Consider the following 21,187-nt stretch of genomic DNA (forward strand, 5'->3'; position numbering starts at 1 on the left):
GGGGAGGGAGGGGAGGGAGGGGAGGGGGCTCTGTGAAATTGTTAAGGGCACCAAGACTACTTGATTTTGGATTCAAGGGTGCAAACTGGGTTACAGAGGTGCATTGATTTTGGAGTCAGGGATTGGGGGAAGTGTGAAGAGGGAATGGCCCACCAAGGCCTCTTGATGTTGTGATTGGCAGGTTAGCAAAGGGGAGTAATCAGAACCTATTGGCCCCTAGTCATGGGTATTGATGTGATGGGGTGAATTGAAGACACTATCAGGGCTTTCATTATTACCCATCGCATTATTGCAGATGTGTTACCTAGTACTAAAAACCCACTTTTAGCACCCGCTGAGCTAAATGTTTTAAGCCTTTTAAGCCATTGGGTGTAAAATTGCTGCTATTATGTACATTAAAATCAGCACATTAACCTACATTAATGGCTAATTTAACATAGTTTAGTTCATTGTGCCCTTAGAGATATTATTATTCTTAGAATTCTAATTGTGCTAGAAGTTTACACAAATTTAATTCCTAATTAACTGAGACGATAAGCTTCTAACAAGGCAGTTTAGGTTGTGATATTGCTATTTTTTAACTGTTGTATCTTAAAAAAAAAATTTCCCATTAGAAGGGACCTTTATAAAAAATGTCTGTTAACTAATTTGCATACCTTGAGTGATTTGATGGCATATATGATATGACTGTATAATATTTGTGTCACAAATCTAAAATATTGTACTTTAAGTAGTATGCACAGTGGACAAGAACAAAATGTAGTTGCAGATTGTGTTGGAAGGAATACTTACGAACTGCTCCATTATGCATTCGAGCAGACATGCTTACTATAAGTCTCTCACACACATCTGGATAGATATGTGGACCCACTGCAGAAGCTACTTCAATGCACTGGTACTGGTGGTATTCTTCCAATTCTTGTTTACTGCACATGTTCGACAGAGAATCAATCTTGGGAATAAGTCCAAGCTTTGGAAAAGATTTAAAAAAAATGATTGGAATTTTATTGGAACCATCATACATATCTCACAATACTTTTGAAAGGCATAATTATTATTAGCATGCGCTATGATCAATATTTTATGTTAAACCTGTCTACGTTACCCTGACTGTAAAAGTAAATATGTACTATTGATACACACAATGTTACAAAGAAATAATTAATATTGTTAGGTCCTTAATCTCACGTGCCTATTCTAAAACATTTATGACTGGCATGTATCTCCTTCATAGAGATTCCAGGTTGGAAAAAAATTTTTTTTTTTACTTCGTGTAAATCCTCTCGGTGTGGATTATATCAGCCACAAATGTTTAAACTGTTTCCTAAAGTATAGAAAAAGAGAGGGCACAGGAGGTCAAGATCACACAGTTAGAAGAACAAAAATAGATTTCATACTTTGGAATACCCCCTGTGTCTCAGGGACTTTTGGTAGGTCTTGAGGGGGGTCAGGAGAGTGGGGGGTTGTAGTAAATTAATTTTGGAGGTCTTGGGGGGGGGGGGGCGTCAGGAGGGTGGGGGTTGTAGTAAATTAATTTTGGAGGTCTTGGGGGGGCGTCAGGAGGATGGGGGGGGGGGTTTTTGTTAGATTTTTACTTTTTTATTAAAGATTTGTCTGCGAGCCCTGGACCCCCACTGGACCACCAGGGACTTTTGGCAGGTCTTGGGGGGGTCAGGAGGGTGGGGGGGTTGTAGTTAGTATGGCTCTCACATATTTACATTTTAAAATATGTGGCGTTCATGGCTCTCTCAGCCAAAAAGGTTCCCGACCCCTGACTTAAGCTGTTTATCAAAAAACTTCCTGTCTCATCTCTGTAACCATCTGGATATTGAACCATAAACTATAGTTAACCATAAAAAAATCTGAGATTCTTTTTTCCACAATTATCTTTACCTCATTTATATTCTTTTTACCTCATTTCTATTGATAACATCCTAATATCAGTCCTTACTGAGATAAAATTCATGCACACAAAGTTAAGACCTTCCTTTTGTTATCATCAGTCTTACTGTATCTATCTTCATGTCATGTCATTACCAACTTTCTAATCTCCATCATATTTGACAGTTTTTCCATCAAGACTTCTTTTTTTCTGATTAATGCTGTAGCTTATTCAAAACGAGACTCTGCAGTGTCCTTTCTTGCAGTCTGCCATGCTCACACGCCTTGACTTCAGATCCTGTTCAATTCTTACAAATTCTCCCATGTTACTCTATTATGCATTCTCTTCACTGGACTAGCTACCAGTAGGAATGTGTATTTGTTTGAAACAGAATGTGAATTGTTAATGAAATTTTCCATTTCATGTCAATTCACTTTTTATTTCTTTACTTAAAAAATTTTAAGTCCACATCATCAAATCCATCTGAGCGGGTTACAATACTATTTATTTATTTATTTATTTGTACAGTTTTTATATACTGTTGCACAGAAACTAGTTCTATCTCTACGGTTTACATAGATCACATTTTAAGAACATGATAAAAGGAAGAAAATTAAAAATACAATATCAATTAAAAGCATTCAAATAGAAACTGAAATTAACATTAAAAAGGATAAGAACTGGTTAGAAACACAACATCATAATATAAAAGGCATGGATTAAACTTCATTGACCATTTCAAAGGCTTGTCTAAAAAGCCATGTTTTAATATCTTTTTTAAACCTCTTCAAGTTTTCTTGTAACCGTAACTCTGATGGTAATTTGTTCCAAAGAGTCGGCCCAGCAATAGAGATAGCCCGTGCTCTGACTTCGCTTAAATGTGCGGACCTGACTGTTGGGATTGACAGAAGTGCTTTATTTGTCGACCTTAGGTTGCGTTGAGGGACATGCAATTTTAGTGTAGAGTTTAACCAAGCAGACATGTCACTATATACTATTTTATGAATAATACATAAAGCTTTGTAAATTATCCTGCTTTCAACTGGTAGCCAGTATAAATCCCTTAAAACTGGCGTAATATGATCCATTTTTCTAGTGTTCAAAAGGATGTGAGCAGCCATATTTTGAAGAACCTGTAAAGGACGGAGTGTTGCTTTTGAGAGTCCTAACAGGGTGGAATTACAATAATCAAGACCGGTCAGTATTAAAGGTTGGAGCATTGTTCTAAAGTTTTCCTTAGAAAGATAAGGTTTCAACTGTTTTAGCACCATCAATTTGCTAAAACCCTCTTTAACTTTCATCGAAATATGAGCCTTAAAATTCAGTTCGTAGTCTATGATTATTCCTAGATTCCTAGTCATATCTACTAATTTATAACTGACACTATCATTCAGTGTCACAGTTTTCCTTTCTGCATTCACGTTTTTTTGGTCTAAAACCATAAAAACAGTTTCTCTAAATTTAAAACCAATTTCATTTGTGTTAAGAGCTGTTTAATAATATTAAGATATATGTCTACTAGTCTAAAAGTGGACTCTATCCCATTTTTAATAGGAAATAAAATTTGAATGTCATCTGCATAGATAAAAATTTTTAAGCTAAGACCCGTTAAAAGATGGCACAATGGGAGTAAATAATATTAAAAAGTGTCGCTGACAGAGCAGATCCATAATTCTTACATAACACAGTAAATCATGATACAAATATAAAACACAATAAAATCCATATATTTGGTAAAAACATAAAACATGAGATCGCACAAAATCAAACATAAGTAATAACATAAAATAATTTCAATAAAACAAAACTTAAGACAAGACTTCAAGGCCTTTATCAAATGTTCTGGAGCTAAAGGCACAGCACATGACTCACCCAGCCATACTATGAATAAAGCTTATTTTATCAGACTTGACAAACAAAACAAAAGACACCGGTTAGTCTCAAACTAAGGGCCTCATTTTCTAAAGCATCGCAGGCCTGCGATACTTTAGAAGATGAGGGGTGGTGGGGCCGAAACGGGGGGGCGGGCCTGCGCTAGCCGGCAGCAATCGCACTGTCGCGGTGCGATCGCTGCCGGTTTCGCACCCAATAGCGCCACCATAGGAGGTGTAGCTATTGGGAGCGAAATAGGCAGCGACAAGGCACCTACCTTTTCGCTGTCCGCAGCGTCAGCGCAGAGTCAGCCCCGGTGACGCCTCAACTCCTCCTCTTCCGGGGCCGACTCCGCCCCGACTCTGCCCCCATCCTGGTATCGCACACGATAAGGGACTTTTCGCGTGCGAAAGGTCCCTTATCGCGTGCGAGTGGCTTGGAAAATGAGGCCCTAAATCACTAAAAGTCAAGGAAAACAGATATGTCTTTCAATAACTTGTGGAAGGTAGATAAAGAGATGTTGGCTTTAAAATTTTCAGGCAATGTGTTCCAAAGGTCAGGGTCTGCAATGCAAAATAAGCATTCTGTAGACTCGTCCAATCTGATCTGTTTAAAAGATGGCACAATTAATAAATTCTGATTGGAAGATCTTAGTGGACACAAAGGTTGGTCAGTTTTTAACATCAAGTTAAAACAACTAGGTGCAAGCACATGCAAAGCCTTAACAACCAAAATTAAAACCTTGAATTTAATTCTCCAAATAACCGGTAACTAGTGTAACTGATATAAAACGGAGTGATATGATCATGTGCATGCACTCCAGACACTAAACGAGCCACAGCATTTTGAAGTAACTGAAGTGTAGCAAAGTTGACTGAGATAAGCCAATATATAGACAGTTAAAATAATCTAGGGCAGATGTCATTAATGTATGGATAGCCATCTTCAGGTCAGTCATACTCAGAAAAGCTTCAGATGTCTGAGCAAGTGAAGTTTAAAAAAGGCTGATCTAATTACACTTTTCACCTGCAGATGAGGTGATAAAATAAGATGAATTTGAACACCCAAACAAGGAGTTTGCTTTGAAATCAGAATTTGAGTGCCTTTAAAAGCTAAATGTGTGCACTCATTATTACCCGAGAAATGGACAAGAAGCATGATTTCAGTCTTCTTCAGAATTAAAATTAATCTACGGAATTGGAAGACAGCGATTTAAGACAGTGGGCAATGATAGTAAGATCTCCTGATAGGAATAAAGAAGTGAATATCATCCATATAAAGTGGTATGCAATCTCTAAATTTGTCAAAATTGACAAAGTGGAAAACAGTGGCTGACTGGGACACCGGGTCTTACAGAAGAGGAAACACTCCCTAATTTAACACTTTGAGACTGATCAGAAAAGACTTAAAACAAGTGTAAACTGAAGACTTAAACCCACACTTTTGTAACCACATCAGTAAAATATCATGATTCAAGGTACCAAATGTGGAGGAAATATCTAAAAACATTAAAATAAAACACTCCCCACTGTTAAAACTGGACAATGAAAGGGTCTCAGTGTTATGAGCCTTCCTAAAACCAAACTGAAAAATGTCCAACAAATCTTGTTCTTCAATATACACCTGAACTTACAGCAACACTGCTGCCTCAAGTACTTTGGCCAAAAAGGGGAGGGAAGAAATGGGATGATAATTATTGAAATCCATAGGATCTAAAGTTACCGAAGTCCATACTCCATACTGGATAAACTTATTCGGCTAACTTTGGAGGTATTTTCAATAGTGAAATCGTAGTATTGAGTATAGTTGGCAATCTTAAAATTAGCTGGCTAAGTATAGCCTCCTAATTTTAGGACAGCTCTTTGGCTCAACAAGACTTTGCCAGCTAAGTCATCCGGTTAACTCTGAATATCGGAGTTAGTTGCATGATTTCAGTCTTCTTCAGAATTAGCTGGTAGGCTTTGGTAAACATCCATGTTTTTAGCTCTTTTTTGAAAGTTTTTAAGTTTTCTTGTATTCTGAGTTCTATTGGGAGGGTGTTCCAGAGTTTGGGGCTTCCAAGTGAAATTGCTCTCTTTTGAGTTGAGGTGAGTTGTTTGGATCAAGAAGGTGGGATCTTTAATAGTCCTTTATTTGCTGATCTAAGGTTTCTGTTTGGAGCATGCAATTTTATGGATGAACTAAGCCAGTTTGTTTGTTTTTCATATATTATTTTATGTAGTATGGATAGAATTTTGTATTCGATCCTAAATTTTATTGGGAGCCATTGTAGAGATATAAGTGTAGGAGTGATGTGATCATGTTTTTTTAGATCCAGTGAGTATTTTTGCAGTTGCGTTTTGCAGGATCTGTAGTGGGTGGGTGGTATTAAGAGGTAAGTTGAATAATAGGAAATTACAGTAGTCCAGGTTGGAGAATATGAGTAGTTGAAGGACTGATCTGAAGTCATTGGGGGAGAGGAAGGGTTTTAATTGACGTAATGTTAGGAGTTTGTGATAACTGTCTTTGATTTTAGCTGTGATGTGATTTTTGAAGGAGAGTTCTTTGTCAATTATGACTCCAAGGTTACGTGCATGATTTACTGGAGTGATAAGCCACTTTTTGGTTTATTAAGTTGAGTGGTGGTAGTTGAGGAGAGTTATTCTTTCTATCCAGTATGATTATTTCAGTCTTATCAAAATTTAGTATGAGTTTCAAGTTGGTTAGTAGTTGCTTTATTTTGTTTAGGTAGGTTTCTTCCAATGAGTTGATTATTGGGATTAATATGTCATCTGTGTATATGAAGTGGGTCAGGTTAAGGTTTGATAGGAGGTGGAAGATGATAAATATTGAAGAGGCCTATTTCAGAGGAATTGAAGGAGAGAGAGAGAGAGAGAGAGAGAGAGAGAGAGAGAGAGAGAGAGAGAGAGAGAGAGAGAGAGAGAGAGAGAGAGACTGGCCATAATGTCATTCCCATAGGTAGGTATTTGTATCCCTATGATAGGCCCACCTAGTAACTCGAGGTGGGGTTTAAGTATGAGTGTAGAGGGTTAGGGGCCACTTTGACATTCTATGTGACACGTACGAACAGTACAGTGGTCTCTTGTGAAGAACTGATGGCCTTTGGAGTGAGGAAACTCACTCCAAGATGAGATTTGGGCAATGTTCTCTCCACCTAGCTTGATGTTACCCAGGTAGAGAGTCCATCTCTCTCTCTCTCTCTCTCTCTCTCCCTCCCCCAAAGGCTCTGGGACCTTCAATTCCCCTGAAATAGGCCTTACGGGAGACATTGCAAACGGCGATGAAATCTTACTGCATGGTCACGGTAGCTATCGCACAGCCTAACGCAATTCAAAGAGGTGTTGTTAAAATCGACGTTATGGCTGTGCAATAGCTCTTCACAGACAGGCTAACCCAGCCCACTCTCCGCCCCTAACTCCTCCTATTTTCTGAATTTCAATCGCACCATACGATATGGTGCTATCGCATGCATCAAACTCGTTGACGCATGCATTAAGGGCCTATCGCATGCGTTAACAGGGCTTTTCGCATGCGATAAGCCCTTAACGCATGCGAAAACACCTTATCGCATTTTGATAAATGACCCCCTTAGTTTGTTCTTTGTGATAGATATGATGTGAACCATTGTAGGGTTTTTTTCTTTTGCACCAATTTCAGATAGTCATTCAATCATAATAGAGTAGTTTACTTTGTCAAAGGCTGCTGATAGATTGAGTAGTACCAGAAGGCAGCTGTGGCCATTTTCAAAATGTTTGAATACGGTGTCGTTCAATGATAGTAATAATGTTTCCATGTTCAGTTGCTTTCTGAAGCCAAATTGTGTGGGTAGTAGGATATTGTTTTCTTCAAGGTAGTCGCTGAGACGGGAGTGAACGATTTTCTCAATGATTTTGGCTTTGAAGGATAAGTTTGATATGGGTCGGTAGTTCAGTGGATTTTCTGGATCAAGGTTGTTCTTTTTCAGAATGGGTTTGATAATTGCTGATTTTAGGCATTCTGAGTAGTTTCCTTCAGTGAGGGATAGGTTTACGATGTCAGTTAAAATTTTAGTTATTGAAGGTTCAATATTTTTAATTGTCATTATGGGAATGGAGTCGATAGGATGTTTAGCTGGGTTCATTTTTTTGATGATTGTTTGGATTTCCAGTGATAATGCAATTTCAAAGTTGGGCCAACTTAATGTTTGAGAGTTTTGTATTTTCTGGTCTTGTGAGTTGTTGATGTTGAGGTTGTTATTTATGAGGTTTTTTATTTTTTCATTAAAGAATTCTGCAAGTTTGTTACTTGTGATCTTGGATATTGAGGATAACTGGTCATCATTGAATGATTTGGTTAGGCTTTTTACGATAGTGAATAGCATCTTTGGGTTATGTTGGTATTTGTTTATTTTATTTGAGTAGAAGTCTTTTTTTGTTTTGTGGATGAGTTTTTTGTATTCTGCTAGTTGTGCTCTGTATGCATTTAGTAGAGTGGTTGATTTATTGTTGTTTCTCTAGGTTTTCTCTTTTTTTCTGAGTTCACGTTTGGCTGATCTGATGTTTTCATTATACCATTGGTTCTGATGTTTTGAGTTTTTTATTGTTTTCTTTATCATGGGGCTTATCTTATCTGCTACTGTTTTAGTGATGGAGATTTATTTATTTATTTATTTATTTATTTAACATTTTTTATATACCGAGGTTCTAGAGATAGAATCACTAAGCACTTCGGTTTACAGACAACAGATGAAATGACTGACGAGAGTCTTACAAAGAACAGGAGATAAGAACTGGGATATAAACAATAAATTCGTAATGACTTAAAATCCTTGAGTAACAGAGTTAGTATAACTTGGTAGTCAATACATGTAACAGGCGGTTAAATGAGACTAGAGATCCAGGAAGAAGTTGTGTTCTCTGCATTTGATAGGTCTATGTTTGTTAGTTCTATTTGTAAGTGTTTCCATGTGAAAAGGTGGTCTGTATGAGAAGGATTTAGGTGGGTTTTTTATTGTAGTAAATTTACAGTTTGAGTATAAATTTGCATGGATTATAGAGTGGTCCGACCAGGGTATCTTGGTGATCTTTGTTTGGTGGTTATTCCATATATTAGTATTAATGAAGATGAGGTCAAGTGTGTGACCTGCTTTGTGCGTTGGGCCATTGATGATTTGGTTAAGGCCTATTGATGAGAGCGCGTCAATGATTGAGGAACATGTAGAGGAGTGGGGGATGGTATCTATGTGTATGTTGAAGTCACCTAAGATGATTATGGGTTTGCTGATGGATATTTTTGTCAAGAAGAATTCAATAAGTGATGAGCAGTTCCGATCCAGAGTATTGGGGGGGGGGGGGGGGGGCAGTATATCAGACAGATTTGTAGTTTTGGTGAGTCCAATAGTGCAAGTTCCAGAGGGGTGTAGTTATTAGTTGGGAGTAATTTCATCTGTAGGTTTTTTTGATGAGTAGCATTAGGCCTCCGCCGTTCTTTTTTGGTCTGGGAATTGAGAAGGTTTTGTAGAAAGAGTTGATTTGGTTGATTAGTACTGTGTCTGTGTTTTTTATCCATGTTTCCGTGATTGCTATGAAGTCCGGCTTGTTAGCACATGGAATGCCCCTAACTTAGGGGGGTCATTTATCAAAGTGCTATATGGCATTTTCGCTTGTGTTAAGGCATTTTTGCATGTGAAAAGCACCTTTAACGCATGCAAAAACACCATAACGCATGGTGTAATGCAAATTAGGAAGAGTTTGGGGTGGGATTTCTGGCCAAGTGGGCCAGCTTTGCGAAGCCATATGGCACAGCTTTTAACTAGCTTTTAATAGAGAGAGAGACTGACTAGCTATAAGGCCCTCATACTAGCTAGGTATTTATACCTCTATAGGAGGCCTACCTAGTTACTCGAGGTAAGGTTTAGGTATTAGTGTAGGGGTTAGGGGCCACCGTGACATGCAGAGTGCGACGTATGAACAGAACAGTGCACTCTTGTGAAGATTTGATGACCTTCGGAGTGAGAAAACTAACCCAAAGATGAGATTTGTGCAATGTTCTCTCAAACTAGCTTGATGTTACGCAGGTAGAGAGTCCATCAAGCTAGGTTGAGAGAACATTGCATCCCTGACAGGCCATAAGTGATGGCAGCCACTGCTACTTAGCCGGATAAATACTGATTTATCTGGCTATCTGGTAGAGGATAACAGCTGCCAGATATTTGGATAAGTACTGACTTATCTGGTTATCTGGTGTGGTTCAACACTATTTAGTCAGATAAATACTTATAAGTAGCAGCCACTACTTATCCGTGGACATATTAAAACTTTTTTAAAAACATTTTTTCCTCTTTTTTAGGTGTTTTACGTGCCAGCACAGTAGTGCAGGAAATTTAACTCCAGCTCTGATCTGGAGTTAAGTTTCCAGCACTAGAAAAGGCATGATGGCCAGCTGCAGTATATCTGCATTTGTGATTTCCATGCACGGGCACTAGGCAGTACTCCCATTTAAAGATATCCGGTTAAGTAGCACGTTATCCGCCCACAACTCTAGACCTGCTCAGAAGCTAACCTAGCTGGATATACCTGATATTCGTCTAGCGTAGCTGGATAACACAACCCCTCCCTGGAATCCTGCTGAAATGCTCCTTTTTTATTCGCCTAAATTATAGCCAGATAAGTGGCTGAATATGCTGCCTTTGCCATTTAGAGCTGGATTTTCTAAGGTTGCAGACCTTAGAAAATCCGGCGGTAATGGGGGGCGGGGTGACGAAGCATGGGGAGTGCCTGCGAAAGCCAGCAGCGATCGCACCTCCATGGTGCAATCGCTGTCGGCTTTCGCGCTGAATAACTACACCATAAAAGGTGTAGTTATTCAGCGTGAAACTGGCGATAAGGAATCTTACCTTTCACCATCAGTGAAGTCGTCGCGGAGTCCATCTCGAGTCCGCTCTTACTCCTCCCCTTCCGATGCGGAGTCCACCCCGTTTTAGCTATTGCACGCGAAAAGGGACTTTTCGCGTGCGAAAGCTTTCGAAAATGACCTCCTTAGTCTTATAACTTGTGAGTTATCGATCCAAATAGCTTTTGAATATTGACCTCAAAGAGTCTTATCTACTAAGCATTTTTCTCATAGACACAAAATGGGAGAAAACAATTAGTAACTAGGCTCCAAAGGGTCCTATGTAATAACCATTTTTCCACCATAGGGCCTGATTCACTAAGAGGTAGATTTTAAAAGACATGCACCAATTTTATAACATGCCCAGGATACCGCGCTTGATGGATCCTTGGTCTGACCCAATATGGCATATCTTATGTTCTTATGTACGTTTTACAATCCCAAGTTTGCAATAGATTACAGGTATAAATATTACACTTCTAGTCACTATAGTGTGACCATAGACAGAAAAAATGTACACAGCATTCTTAAATAGCTAACCATTGTCAGAAGATCATCACAGCATGCAAACTTGCATTTCTGAGTGTGCTTTCTGCATTGTTAAATGAGAACACCAATACCTTCTTAAGTCGTTCTTAGTGGTATTTAAATACATGAAGAATCATTTTTCAATCATTAAATTAAGTGTTATGGTTACATTTTAAGTTATTTTGTTTCTGGACTATCATAATCAAAAGCAACCAAGACAAGATCATAGCTGATCCAATCACTTTCCACCCTCCACAAATGCAGTTATTGAAAAAATGTGTATTTTATTATTAAGTAAAGGCAACAAAAGTGTCAAATTGCAATATAGGATCTGCCAATAACCTCAAGCAAAATCCAAATGAGGGATCTAACCAAACTTTAATCAAAGACACTGCAAAAGCTCAAATACTTAAAGCAGCAGGCATGTAAACTTCAAAAAGTTAAGGAACAGTCTAATTAAAGTCACATGACACAGTCTATGTTTCACAGCAAGCTGAGTCTGAAGGGACAGAGAAGTCCCACAGGATCTTTAATAAGTGAATCTTCTGGCAGAAATTGCATTGCACATATTACATGACTGCTTGAGGTTATTGGCAGATCCTATATTGTAATGTGACATACTTTTGTTGCCTTCACTATATTTATGTGTGCTTTGCCTTTTCTCTGCCGTTTGCCTGGCTATTTTATTACTAACACATATCAGCATTTTAGGATCATATCTGAAAAGCATATTTATGAACTGCTCAATCCATTTGTAAACATATAAAAAGGTAGAATTTTACTTTAGTATTTATAATTTCTCCTTATAAATTTTCAGAAAAATACAAACCAACAGAAATTTGATATAAGGAAAACTATGATAATTTACAAATTCTCAGAGTAAATAAAAACAAAAAGAATGAAAAATGAAAATATTTGTGATTCATAATTTTTTAAGATCACATCAGAGGGGAGAGTTTTCGTTGAAAATAAAGAGTAGAAATATTGTAAATCTTCCAATAGAGAACCTTCCCAAAGCATTATGAAATGGTATTTCCTATACAAATTGCAACAGACCTATTCTGGTGAAAACTTTCTAAGTGGACAGGATCAAAGAAAACATATTTGTATCCCTGTACATTTACAGTGAAATCTTAAATAAATGAAAAAGTGTATAACATATGTGACAAAAGAAAGTTGTTTTGTTACTTACAGAATCAATCAAGATCTGAGATTTTGACATTGAATCAGGAGTTGAAAGGTGAGAAAAGTAAACATCCACTAAATACCGTATGTCTGGTTCCAAGCAGATAGGATTTTGTAATATTGCAAATCTGTTTAAAAGGAGCAGAAATTGAAATTGAAATCAAAGCAATGGTAATGTGTCTTACAACTGACATTCCAATCAAACACTATGGAGATGATTAATTAAAGGTCACTAATTTAGCATGTATGTTAAACCAGTTTAGTGTGTATAATAAATAGCACTGTGTCACTAAAGCCAGAGAAGATAAATTTAAAACCTGCATGTCCATGCCCAGATGCACATGTATATGGGTGCATAGAAATCTACTCCGGTATTTTATAACTCACACGTATACAATGTATGCGTGGGTTATAAAATACATGTAAACATAGCTGGAGTATGTGCACGTATGTAAAAACAAAGTGTGAATATATTATGCTACTTATCTGGACAAGTTCCAAATTATCTGGATACGTGGCAGCACTTATCTGGAGAAGTTATTTATCTGGCTAAGTAACGCCAAAGCCACTATTTAGCTGGATAAGTATAAAGCATCCTACTTGTCCATCTAAGTAGCACTTTTCAGACCTATTGAGTTATGTTATGGCTTTGGCGCTAATTAATCAGGTAGAAACAGTCCTAAGCCAGTAGTGTAGCAAACAACACAAATGTAGAAAAACACTTGGATACTAGATTTTGAAAATTAAATATTAACCACAAAAGGCATTGTAAAAAAGTACAGGGATCTTCATAACACTGAGCAGTTCACTTAGTCAAATCTGACATTTCTACACTATATTGGTCATAAATAATCATAGGTCCTACAAACCACCATGTATAAACTTGTAAACATTTATTGAAATTTTTTTGTTGCTCATAAAAAATAAAAGGGTAATGCCCCTATATTAGAAGTCCATGTAGTGCTTTAAAATCATTTAATCAAGAAGCCTGACACAGAACCACATTTCAAAAACACTGCTTCAGGGGCGGAAAAGCATTACAAAAACTCCAAGTTGTGCTTTTTTGTTAACAAAGAGTCCCTATCGATCCTAAAGCGGAGAGTCGGCATCAGAACAATGAGTGCTTCATTGGACGACCATTTTAATGCCTTTTTGGTTAATATTTAAATTTCAAAATCTATTATCCAAGTGTTTTTCTACATTTGATGCTAGTTAGCCAGATAATTCAGAATTTATCCCGTGCGGAATGATGATCTGCTGCGATAAAGGGGGCGGGGTAGCGACAACAGGGGCGGGAGGGCACCAGTGTGCAGCCGACTGCATCACGGCAGTGCGGCCATGCCGCACACTATCACCACCATAGCACCACGCTAAAAGGTGGTGCTATTCCCCGTGCTACTGCCAGCGATAATGTCCAAAACATTATTGCCAGGAGCAGTGCCGCCACCCCATTTCCCTAAACCCCTCCTTAACTCCTCACAAACTCCACCCCTTCCCCTAATTTTAATTTTACCTCCACGATAAGCCCATTATCGCGTGCGTTAGGCCATTATCGCATGCTTAAAAAATAACCCCCTGAGTTGGAATTTATCTGGATAAGTATATGCAACTGATATATCTGTGTATTTTTACTTTAATTTTTAAAGTTTTATGTCATTAGATTTAAAATGCCTGAATAAAATGCATTTATCCCCTGTAAGTCAGTTTTTACGCATATAAGTGGGGAGATTTTCTAACACGCGCACAGCAATGAAATTACGAGTTTTATCAATTAGTCTACCAGTTCACCCAGTCCATCTGCAGCTCATTGAGAGCCTCCTGGCTCTTCAGCCTCCACTTCCCCCATTTCTCCTAAACCCCACACCCTGCCAGTATGCTACTTTTAAGACATTTGCTATCACTTACTCCAGATGTAGAGCAGATGTAAATATATGCTTCTAAATCGACATGTGTAAATTGCTTATAAAACTTTTTCATAACTTATTCGTGTAAATGTTAGCCCTGCCCTGGAACACTTCTGGCCCACCGCTTTTATACCCACTAAAATGTACTCATGGCCCCTTACTAATGTATGCATTTTCAGGTTTTAAAAAAGGCCTATACAAGATTATATGTTATTTACAAGTATATGTGCTGATTTTTACACATGCAACACCTTGAAAATTCACCTTTGAATGTGCCTGCTAAGGTGATCATTAAGATAGTAAACTTTCAAACTGGCGCGTGTGCACACATTTGCGTGCATGAGTCGGGCCATGCTCATGACTTGCCATTTTATAACATGGGTGCGCCTATGCATGCAAATACAGCTTTTACCCTATGAATTTGGGGATTATAAAAGCTCACATGCTGACGCCAATCCCGGTTTTACCAGTTTGTCCCCAGTTCACCAAGTTAAGAGAGAGGTCCTCCAAACCCCCCTAGTTTAATAGCCTTCACCCCCCCCCCCCCCAGTTAGCCCTGACCCTTAAAAACCCTGCAGATCTGCCTAGTTTTCCTTAATTTTTAACTTACAAGTCATCCATAACCTAAGTAAGGTTACGTGGCAAGGGACCTCAGCATGCGCCTTACATGCATATCTCAGGGTCATGCCCCAAAATGCCCATGCCCCGGCCAGATCACCCCCCCCACCCATTTTTTAAAACTTTCAAGATGCACACGCTAGGGGGGGGGCTTTTAAAACCCGCTCGGCATGCACAAACACGACTTATTCGCACATCCTTTAATGAATGCACGTGCAAGGGCTTTTAAAATTCACCTCAATTGCATTGGTGAAAATAGCTAGAAAACTGTAAAGTTTGGGTCCATGCTAATGCGCATAATGAAATTTGGATGGATGTATAATGAGCTTACCAAATTATTACCCTATTCTCTAGTCCATGTATGTATCAGTGACTGTAGGTTATGGCCCAAAATGTATTACCTACTCCAGAGCACATGTCAGGCACTGACTGCGCATGCAATAAACGCTTTCGGCTGGCTGGAGGCAATTCACTGGTGAAAATGGAGGAGTTCTGGCTGCTGCAGCAAGAAAGGTAGAGATGTGAGCAAAAAGGAGAGGAGCAGGAGAAGCGGAAAAGAGAAAGAGGAGAGGAGGAGAGGAGGAGGAGGAGAAAATGAAGGGAAGGGAAAAAGAGGAAGAGAAAGGCCCCAGGGAGATAAACTTTTAGCTTGCTTGTTAAAAAAAACAGCCAGTGGAACATTTTTGAAAGCGATGTGCTCTCTGCTTTTTATTATCATAATGAACAGAATATTAAATCCAATTTTAGCATGCACACTAAAAAATCTAGCACCTCCAAGCTAAGGACCTGATTTTAAAAAGCACTTACCAGTACATGCTTAAAACTGGGTTTTACCTGTATGCATGCACTTTACCCATGTAAGTGGGCTTTTGAACATTGCTACAATATATGCCATTGAATGGTCCATAGGATTTCCTCCTGAAAGTGCACTTTATGCACGTAAATAGCTTTTCAAAATTGCTACTATAGTATGCTACATTTACACATGTAACTTCCTTAAAAGTACCACCTAAATGTTTTTAGCACGAACTTTAGTGAATCAACCCCCATGTAGCAAAATTAGGACATCTCGTGCTCAGATCTAATCAAGAACTCAAGAAATGCGGTTTGCTGTAAGGCAATTAGCTGCTTAATTGAAAGTAGGTACAGCATGACCTCCAGGTCCAAAGGTTAATGGGAGGTCTTCAACAACAACTTGATGGTAAAATGGCTCAATATGCAATGCAGTTAAATGCTTTAAAGTCGTTTTCAAAATCCCTTCCTTTTCAATACAGAATCATGATTAGGGATATGAATTGGCTATAAAACAGTGTAGTGCATGGCATGCAGTATGCCCAAGACATTATAAAGGAGGCGATTATTGTCATCCTTAATGTGCTGTGTGCTATCAACATAGCACAACCATAAGGTCCTTGTTTAATATGCTTTCTTAAAGAGATTGCATACAGAAAAAATGGTTGAATCAGTGTATACTTGAAGCTTGTGAGCAGTAGCATTTGTCATCAATTTTGTATCTAGTTTACAAAGAAATCGAAAACTATTTGCAAACCAATTTCAAGCTGCAAAACAAGCTTGCTTTTTAGTCATCAAAAAATTAATGTAAAATGGGTTTGAAATGGGTTTTAAATAAAGGACAAATGTAAACTTTTACCTAAATCTGTCCAAGTATCTCTGGTAGCATGAACACAAACCTAATAGTCACGTCTCCCCAACTCACTGGGTTAAAAAGAACATGTCAAAGTATTAATATTTCAGATTTCATAGGTTGCTAATTTCAGACCTGCCTGCAGCTGGCAGAATAAGTGATCGGGCTTCCGTCATGGGAATCTTGTTACTGCAGTGCTCGCTTCTTGAGTGATCAGATGGTTTAACCACTACTGTGGCTTTCCAGTCGTCTGAAGACTACATATTAGGGAAAAATATTGACAATTGGTGATTACATTCAAAAACACCATTCATGGATTCATAAAACCATCAGATTTGCAATTCTGTATTAATAGAGATTTATGGTAGCAGGCTAATTTCTAGACAAATCCTAATGCATGTTTGTGAATAACTTACTGAACAGGCAATTAGCATAAAAGATACAGGTTCATTAAAAAGTTTAATTTGCATGACTCCCTTTCCCAGGCTGCTTAGCTCAACAATGAGTCTCATAGGAGAGACTAAGAGGGTGCAATCATATTGATAATTTTGATTGAAAACTGAAGAAGATGGGGGCCGAAAGAAGAGAGAAGATGAAAACCAGAAGAATAAGACGTGAGGGAGCTGGTAAAGAGTGACCAGCAAGGAAGGATAAGAGTCATGAAAAATGAGAGCTGTGATGCTAAGAACCCTAAACTGAACATGGGCCACTACTAGGAGCCAATGAATCTCCTCAGAGAAGCTATGAGGGGAAGCAAGGCCATGGAGAAGGAAAAAACCCAACCAAAAAGGGCAGCAATGTTTTATACCAGCTGAAATGGAGACAGCAGGAGGGGCGTCTAATTAAAAGCAAATCCCACAAATTCAGATATGCAGTGGTTCCAGAGTGGGCCAGTGGTTTAGCTGCACCAAAAGAAATGTATGGATGGATTCTGACAACAGGAGATTGTGGTGTCAGGCTGTTTCAGCACGAGCAATGTGAACAAAGGAAGAAAGGGAGGATTTATGGGGGCTACCAAGGGCCATATTTAAGGATTCTGTGCTTGCCATGCCAAAAATACACAGAAATGCATACCAATGCAGTTGATTTGAGTGTTATCCTTGGTAGAAATTTAAACCCTACACAAAAATATCTCTCAATTGCCCAAAATGTGACACTATGAAACATTTTGTAATATAAACTACAAGTCTTCAGAAATGCACCATTAAGCAGCCTCTCTGCAAGATAAATGTGGTATATTGAAGCTTATGAATTGTGAGCCTCAAATGCAGAGGGTGGCGTTCTTGTTTGCTCTGCATTGCTGTTAAATTGAATGGAGATTCTATCTACTGTTTTAGTATAGCTGTAACTTAGAGGTAGCGCAATATCTTTTATTTTGGAGATGTGCAATCAAGTAAAAGCACAATACTGGAGTTAGTAGAAAAATTAGAAAACTTGATACTTAGTATATAAACCTGGTAACATTTTTTGGTGTACAAAAAAATAAATAAATAAAGATAGAAGGCTGACCTTGTGGCTCAGGCTGTAGCGCTGTGTGTGAGCTGTGCATATACACTGTACATGTGCACTGTATGTGTGCCGTGTGGGAGCTGTCCATATGAGTTGTGTGTGTGTGTGTGTGTGTGCGCATGTGTGCTGTGTGGGAGCTATCCATAGTGCAATGCTCAATGTGAAGCCAGTTAGAATACTGAAGGATATCTGGCAGAATAATAGAGCAGAACAACAAAAAAAGTGCTAAGTGCAGACTCTTTGAGGGGATGCAACCTAATTCCACTCTGACAAATCCAAACAAATCTCTTCATCCAAGAATGAACACTGGATTTGTTTGGATCAGATCCTCAGAGTGACCCTACAAACTTCTTGAGATGTACAATTGAAATAGCTCAGCAAATGCAAATGCATGAAGTCTATTTACAACATCTGGATGGCATGGAGGGGAGTTACTCTATCCATGACTGTTACGCTTGCCACTCTTGGGGAGTTCCTGTGAATGGCTTCACTTACCCAGTCTGGTGGGCCTTGCCACAGTGAGACGATGCTGAGTGGTGCATGTGACAGGACGCCGCAGGGAGTGTTGTCGTTGGACTGTTCCTTAGGTACGTGTGTGCCCAAAGCAGTACCCTTTAAAGGGTCCATGGCAGAAAAAGCCATGGCGCCCTTGGATGGTGTCACAGCCACTTGCCCTATAAAAGTGCTCTTCAGGTTCTTCAGCTTTGCCTCAGCAAAAGGTTGCGTGTTCTGACTTCGGCCTTGTTCCAGTCCAGTTGTCAAGCCTTGCCCTGCTCCAAGTCTTCAGCCTTGCCTTGTTCCGCTTCCAGCTTCATTTATCAGCTTCAGTATTGCTCTGCTCCAGTTGCCTTCTTCAGCCTTGCTCTGCTTCAGTCTTTACCTTTGATCTTGTTCCCTTCAGTCTCCGTCTTGCTCTCATCAAGACCTCAGCTTTTGCCATAGCCTTGTGGACTCTGTTATAGCCTAGTCCATGCCAAGACTTGCTCACTCGCCATTGGCGCAAACCTTAGGGCCCAGCCCACGAGGTTGTGCCAATTGCACCCAGGCAAGAGAGGCTCATGCTTACGTCATTCGCAACGATGACAAACAGGTCTATGAGTATCGCATCACGCTGTCTGTTCTGGCCTATTATTAATCAGAGCCAAAGTCTTTATTCATGCCTAGAGTTTCAGAGCTGTATGTCCTAAATGAACCTAATACTGCAGTGAGGCCCTCTGCTCATGAGCAGTTACTGTTGAAATCTGTGCTGAACTTCCTTGTTTGTAATGAAAGAAAGAGAGGAGTGAGCTTGGGTGGATAACTCTGAAAAAACATTGCTTTAGACTAGGTCTTTCAGGATGTTTTCTTTCTGGCTGATGAGAACTTTGTATTGGGAGTGAATTGTTATATGAAAACTGTCTATTTGACACATCACAGGGTAGCCAGGAATGGGGGATGTCTCAGAGGTGAAGTTAAAGGACTGAATAGATTGCATAGTCGACCTCTGGGAAATAAGGTCATGAGAAATCCCACTGTTTTTTTGTTTTGCAAAAGTAGGGCTGATAATAGTTTAAGTTTAATGGAATAAACTGCATATGTGTGGTGTGTGACTTGACCAAGATGTTCCTTAGGGGCCTAATTAAAGTAAATTCATTTAAAGTGATCAAGATGTTCAGCATTTTGGTAGAACTTCAGAGAGTACTTTTACATTTCTCTTACAAAAAACGGGAGGGAATGACCTAAGAAGCAAATAGAAAATTTGAGGGATAGGTAACCTTCCTGGTAAATGAAATGTCTCCTCTTTATTTCTTTTTCTTATGAGAGATTTCTTTAAAAAAAAAAATTAAGACTTAGGTAATATTCTTGGGTGTAGAATGAATAATAAATGTTATTAAAATGGTACTTGATGACCATGTAAATAATCCAGAAAGAAACAGTTTCAGGGGAAGCCTGAACATTAAGTCTGGATTAAACTGGTTATATAGAAAGACAAATTTTGTATATGAGTGGTGGTAGTGGGTCATCTGTATCTCTCCTATTCTCTTTGGAAAGGAAAGGTGAAGGTGCTTTAAAAATTACCTGAAGGTGATTTAAAAATTGAAACAGAATGAGTAAAAATTATTTGTTTATATATTCTGTCCCTGGAGAAAATGTATCGGTTGTCTTTCATAGATTGCTATATGTAAGGTGTGTGTCTTGGAAATGTAACTTCAATTATGCAAAATCATGTCAAAGTCGGAGAGCAATTGATTGATTGATTGCTCCTCCAAAGCTTGTGCTTTTTTCCCATTATATTTTGCAAGCAGGCATGTGGGGGACAATTTTCAAAGATACACAAAACCGTGCATTTAGGCAAATATACAAGAAAAGTTGTGAAACTAGTGGGCAGTCATATATGGAGCGGTAAGTTGCAAACATTGGAACTATATATTTGTTCCTCACTGTAACCAATCAGCCATATAATATAAATACAAAATATACAGATAATTTTTTTTTCAAAAAAAATTTATGGCATAATAAAAAAAAACACTATCTGAGAGAGATGGATTTATAGACTGCTGACATTACAGCCTATTAGTTTATTAAGATTTATATATTTTATTTATTATATTCCACTTTTTGCACTTTTTTTCAGTGCTTCAAAGTGGATTATATTCAGGTACTGTAAGGTATTTCCCTATCCCCAGAGAGGGCACAATCTAAGTTTGTACCTGAGGCAATGGAGGGTAAAGTGACTTGCCCAAGATCACAAGGAGCCACAGCAGGACTTGAACGCTGGTCTCATCATTTGTAGCCCACTGTTTTAACTACTAGGCTACTCTTCCACTCCGTATATTGCCTATATGCAAAGACTAGGCAATATAGATTTCCAACATGCATAAACTAAGGACATTCAGGGGTTGCAAATGAATGAGTAAACTGCACAGAACAGAAATTACCACCTTTAACAGAAGACACAAGGATTACTACCTTTAATCAGTTATCCTTGATACTTGTGATGCAACTGCAACATTGCTCTGTGCTTTAACAGTAGGAGAAAAAGGGGAATTGGATTCAGATGACAGACAACACTGGGCCCCAACTTTTACAGCTTGGGGTACTGATATGCAGACAGTGATAAAGCTCAGGATTCAGACGACAGACAATGCTGGGCCTCGACTTTTATAGACTGGGGTACTGATATGCAGACATTAG

The 21,187-nt window shown here is 38.7% G+C and overlaps 1 protein-coding gene across 1 annotated transcript in view; it reads right to left on the reverse strand.

Annotated features, from left to right (window-relative positions):
* Positions 1-21,187, reverse strand: part of LAMB4 (laminin subunit beta 4) — a 261,501-nt gene that overhangs the window by 122,475 nt on the left and 117,839 nt on the right. Inside the window, exons 17-19 of the mRNA XM_029617285.1 lie at positions 16,640-16,761; positions 12,345-12,465; positions 793-970 (exon numbers count right to left, since the gene is read on the reverse strand). Coding sequence (XP_029473145.1) covers positions 793-970; positions 12,345-12,465; positions 16,640-16,761 — 421 coding nt within the window. The remainder of the gene's footprint in view (positions 1-792; positions 971-12,344; positions 12,466-16,639; positions 16,762-21,187) is intronic.

Source organism: Rhinatrema bivittatum, chromosome 9 (genome assembly GCF_901001135.1).
Source record: "Rhinatrema bivittatum chromosome 9, aRhiBiv1.1, whole genome shotgun sequence".
Classification (NCBI taxonomy): Eukaryota; Metazoa; Chordata; class Amphibia; order Gymnophiona; family Rhinatrematidae; genus Rhinatrema; species Rhinatrema bivittatum.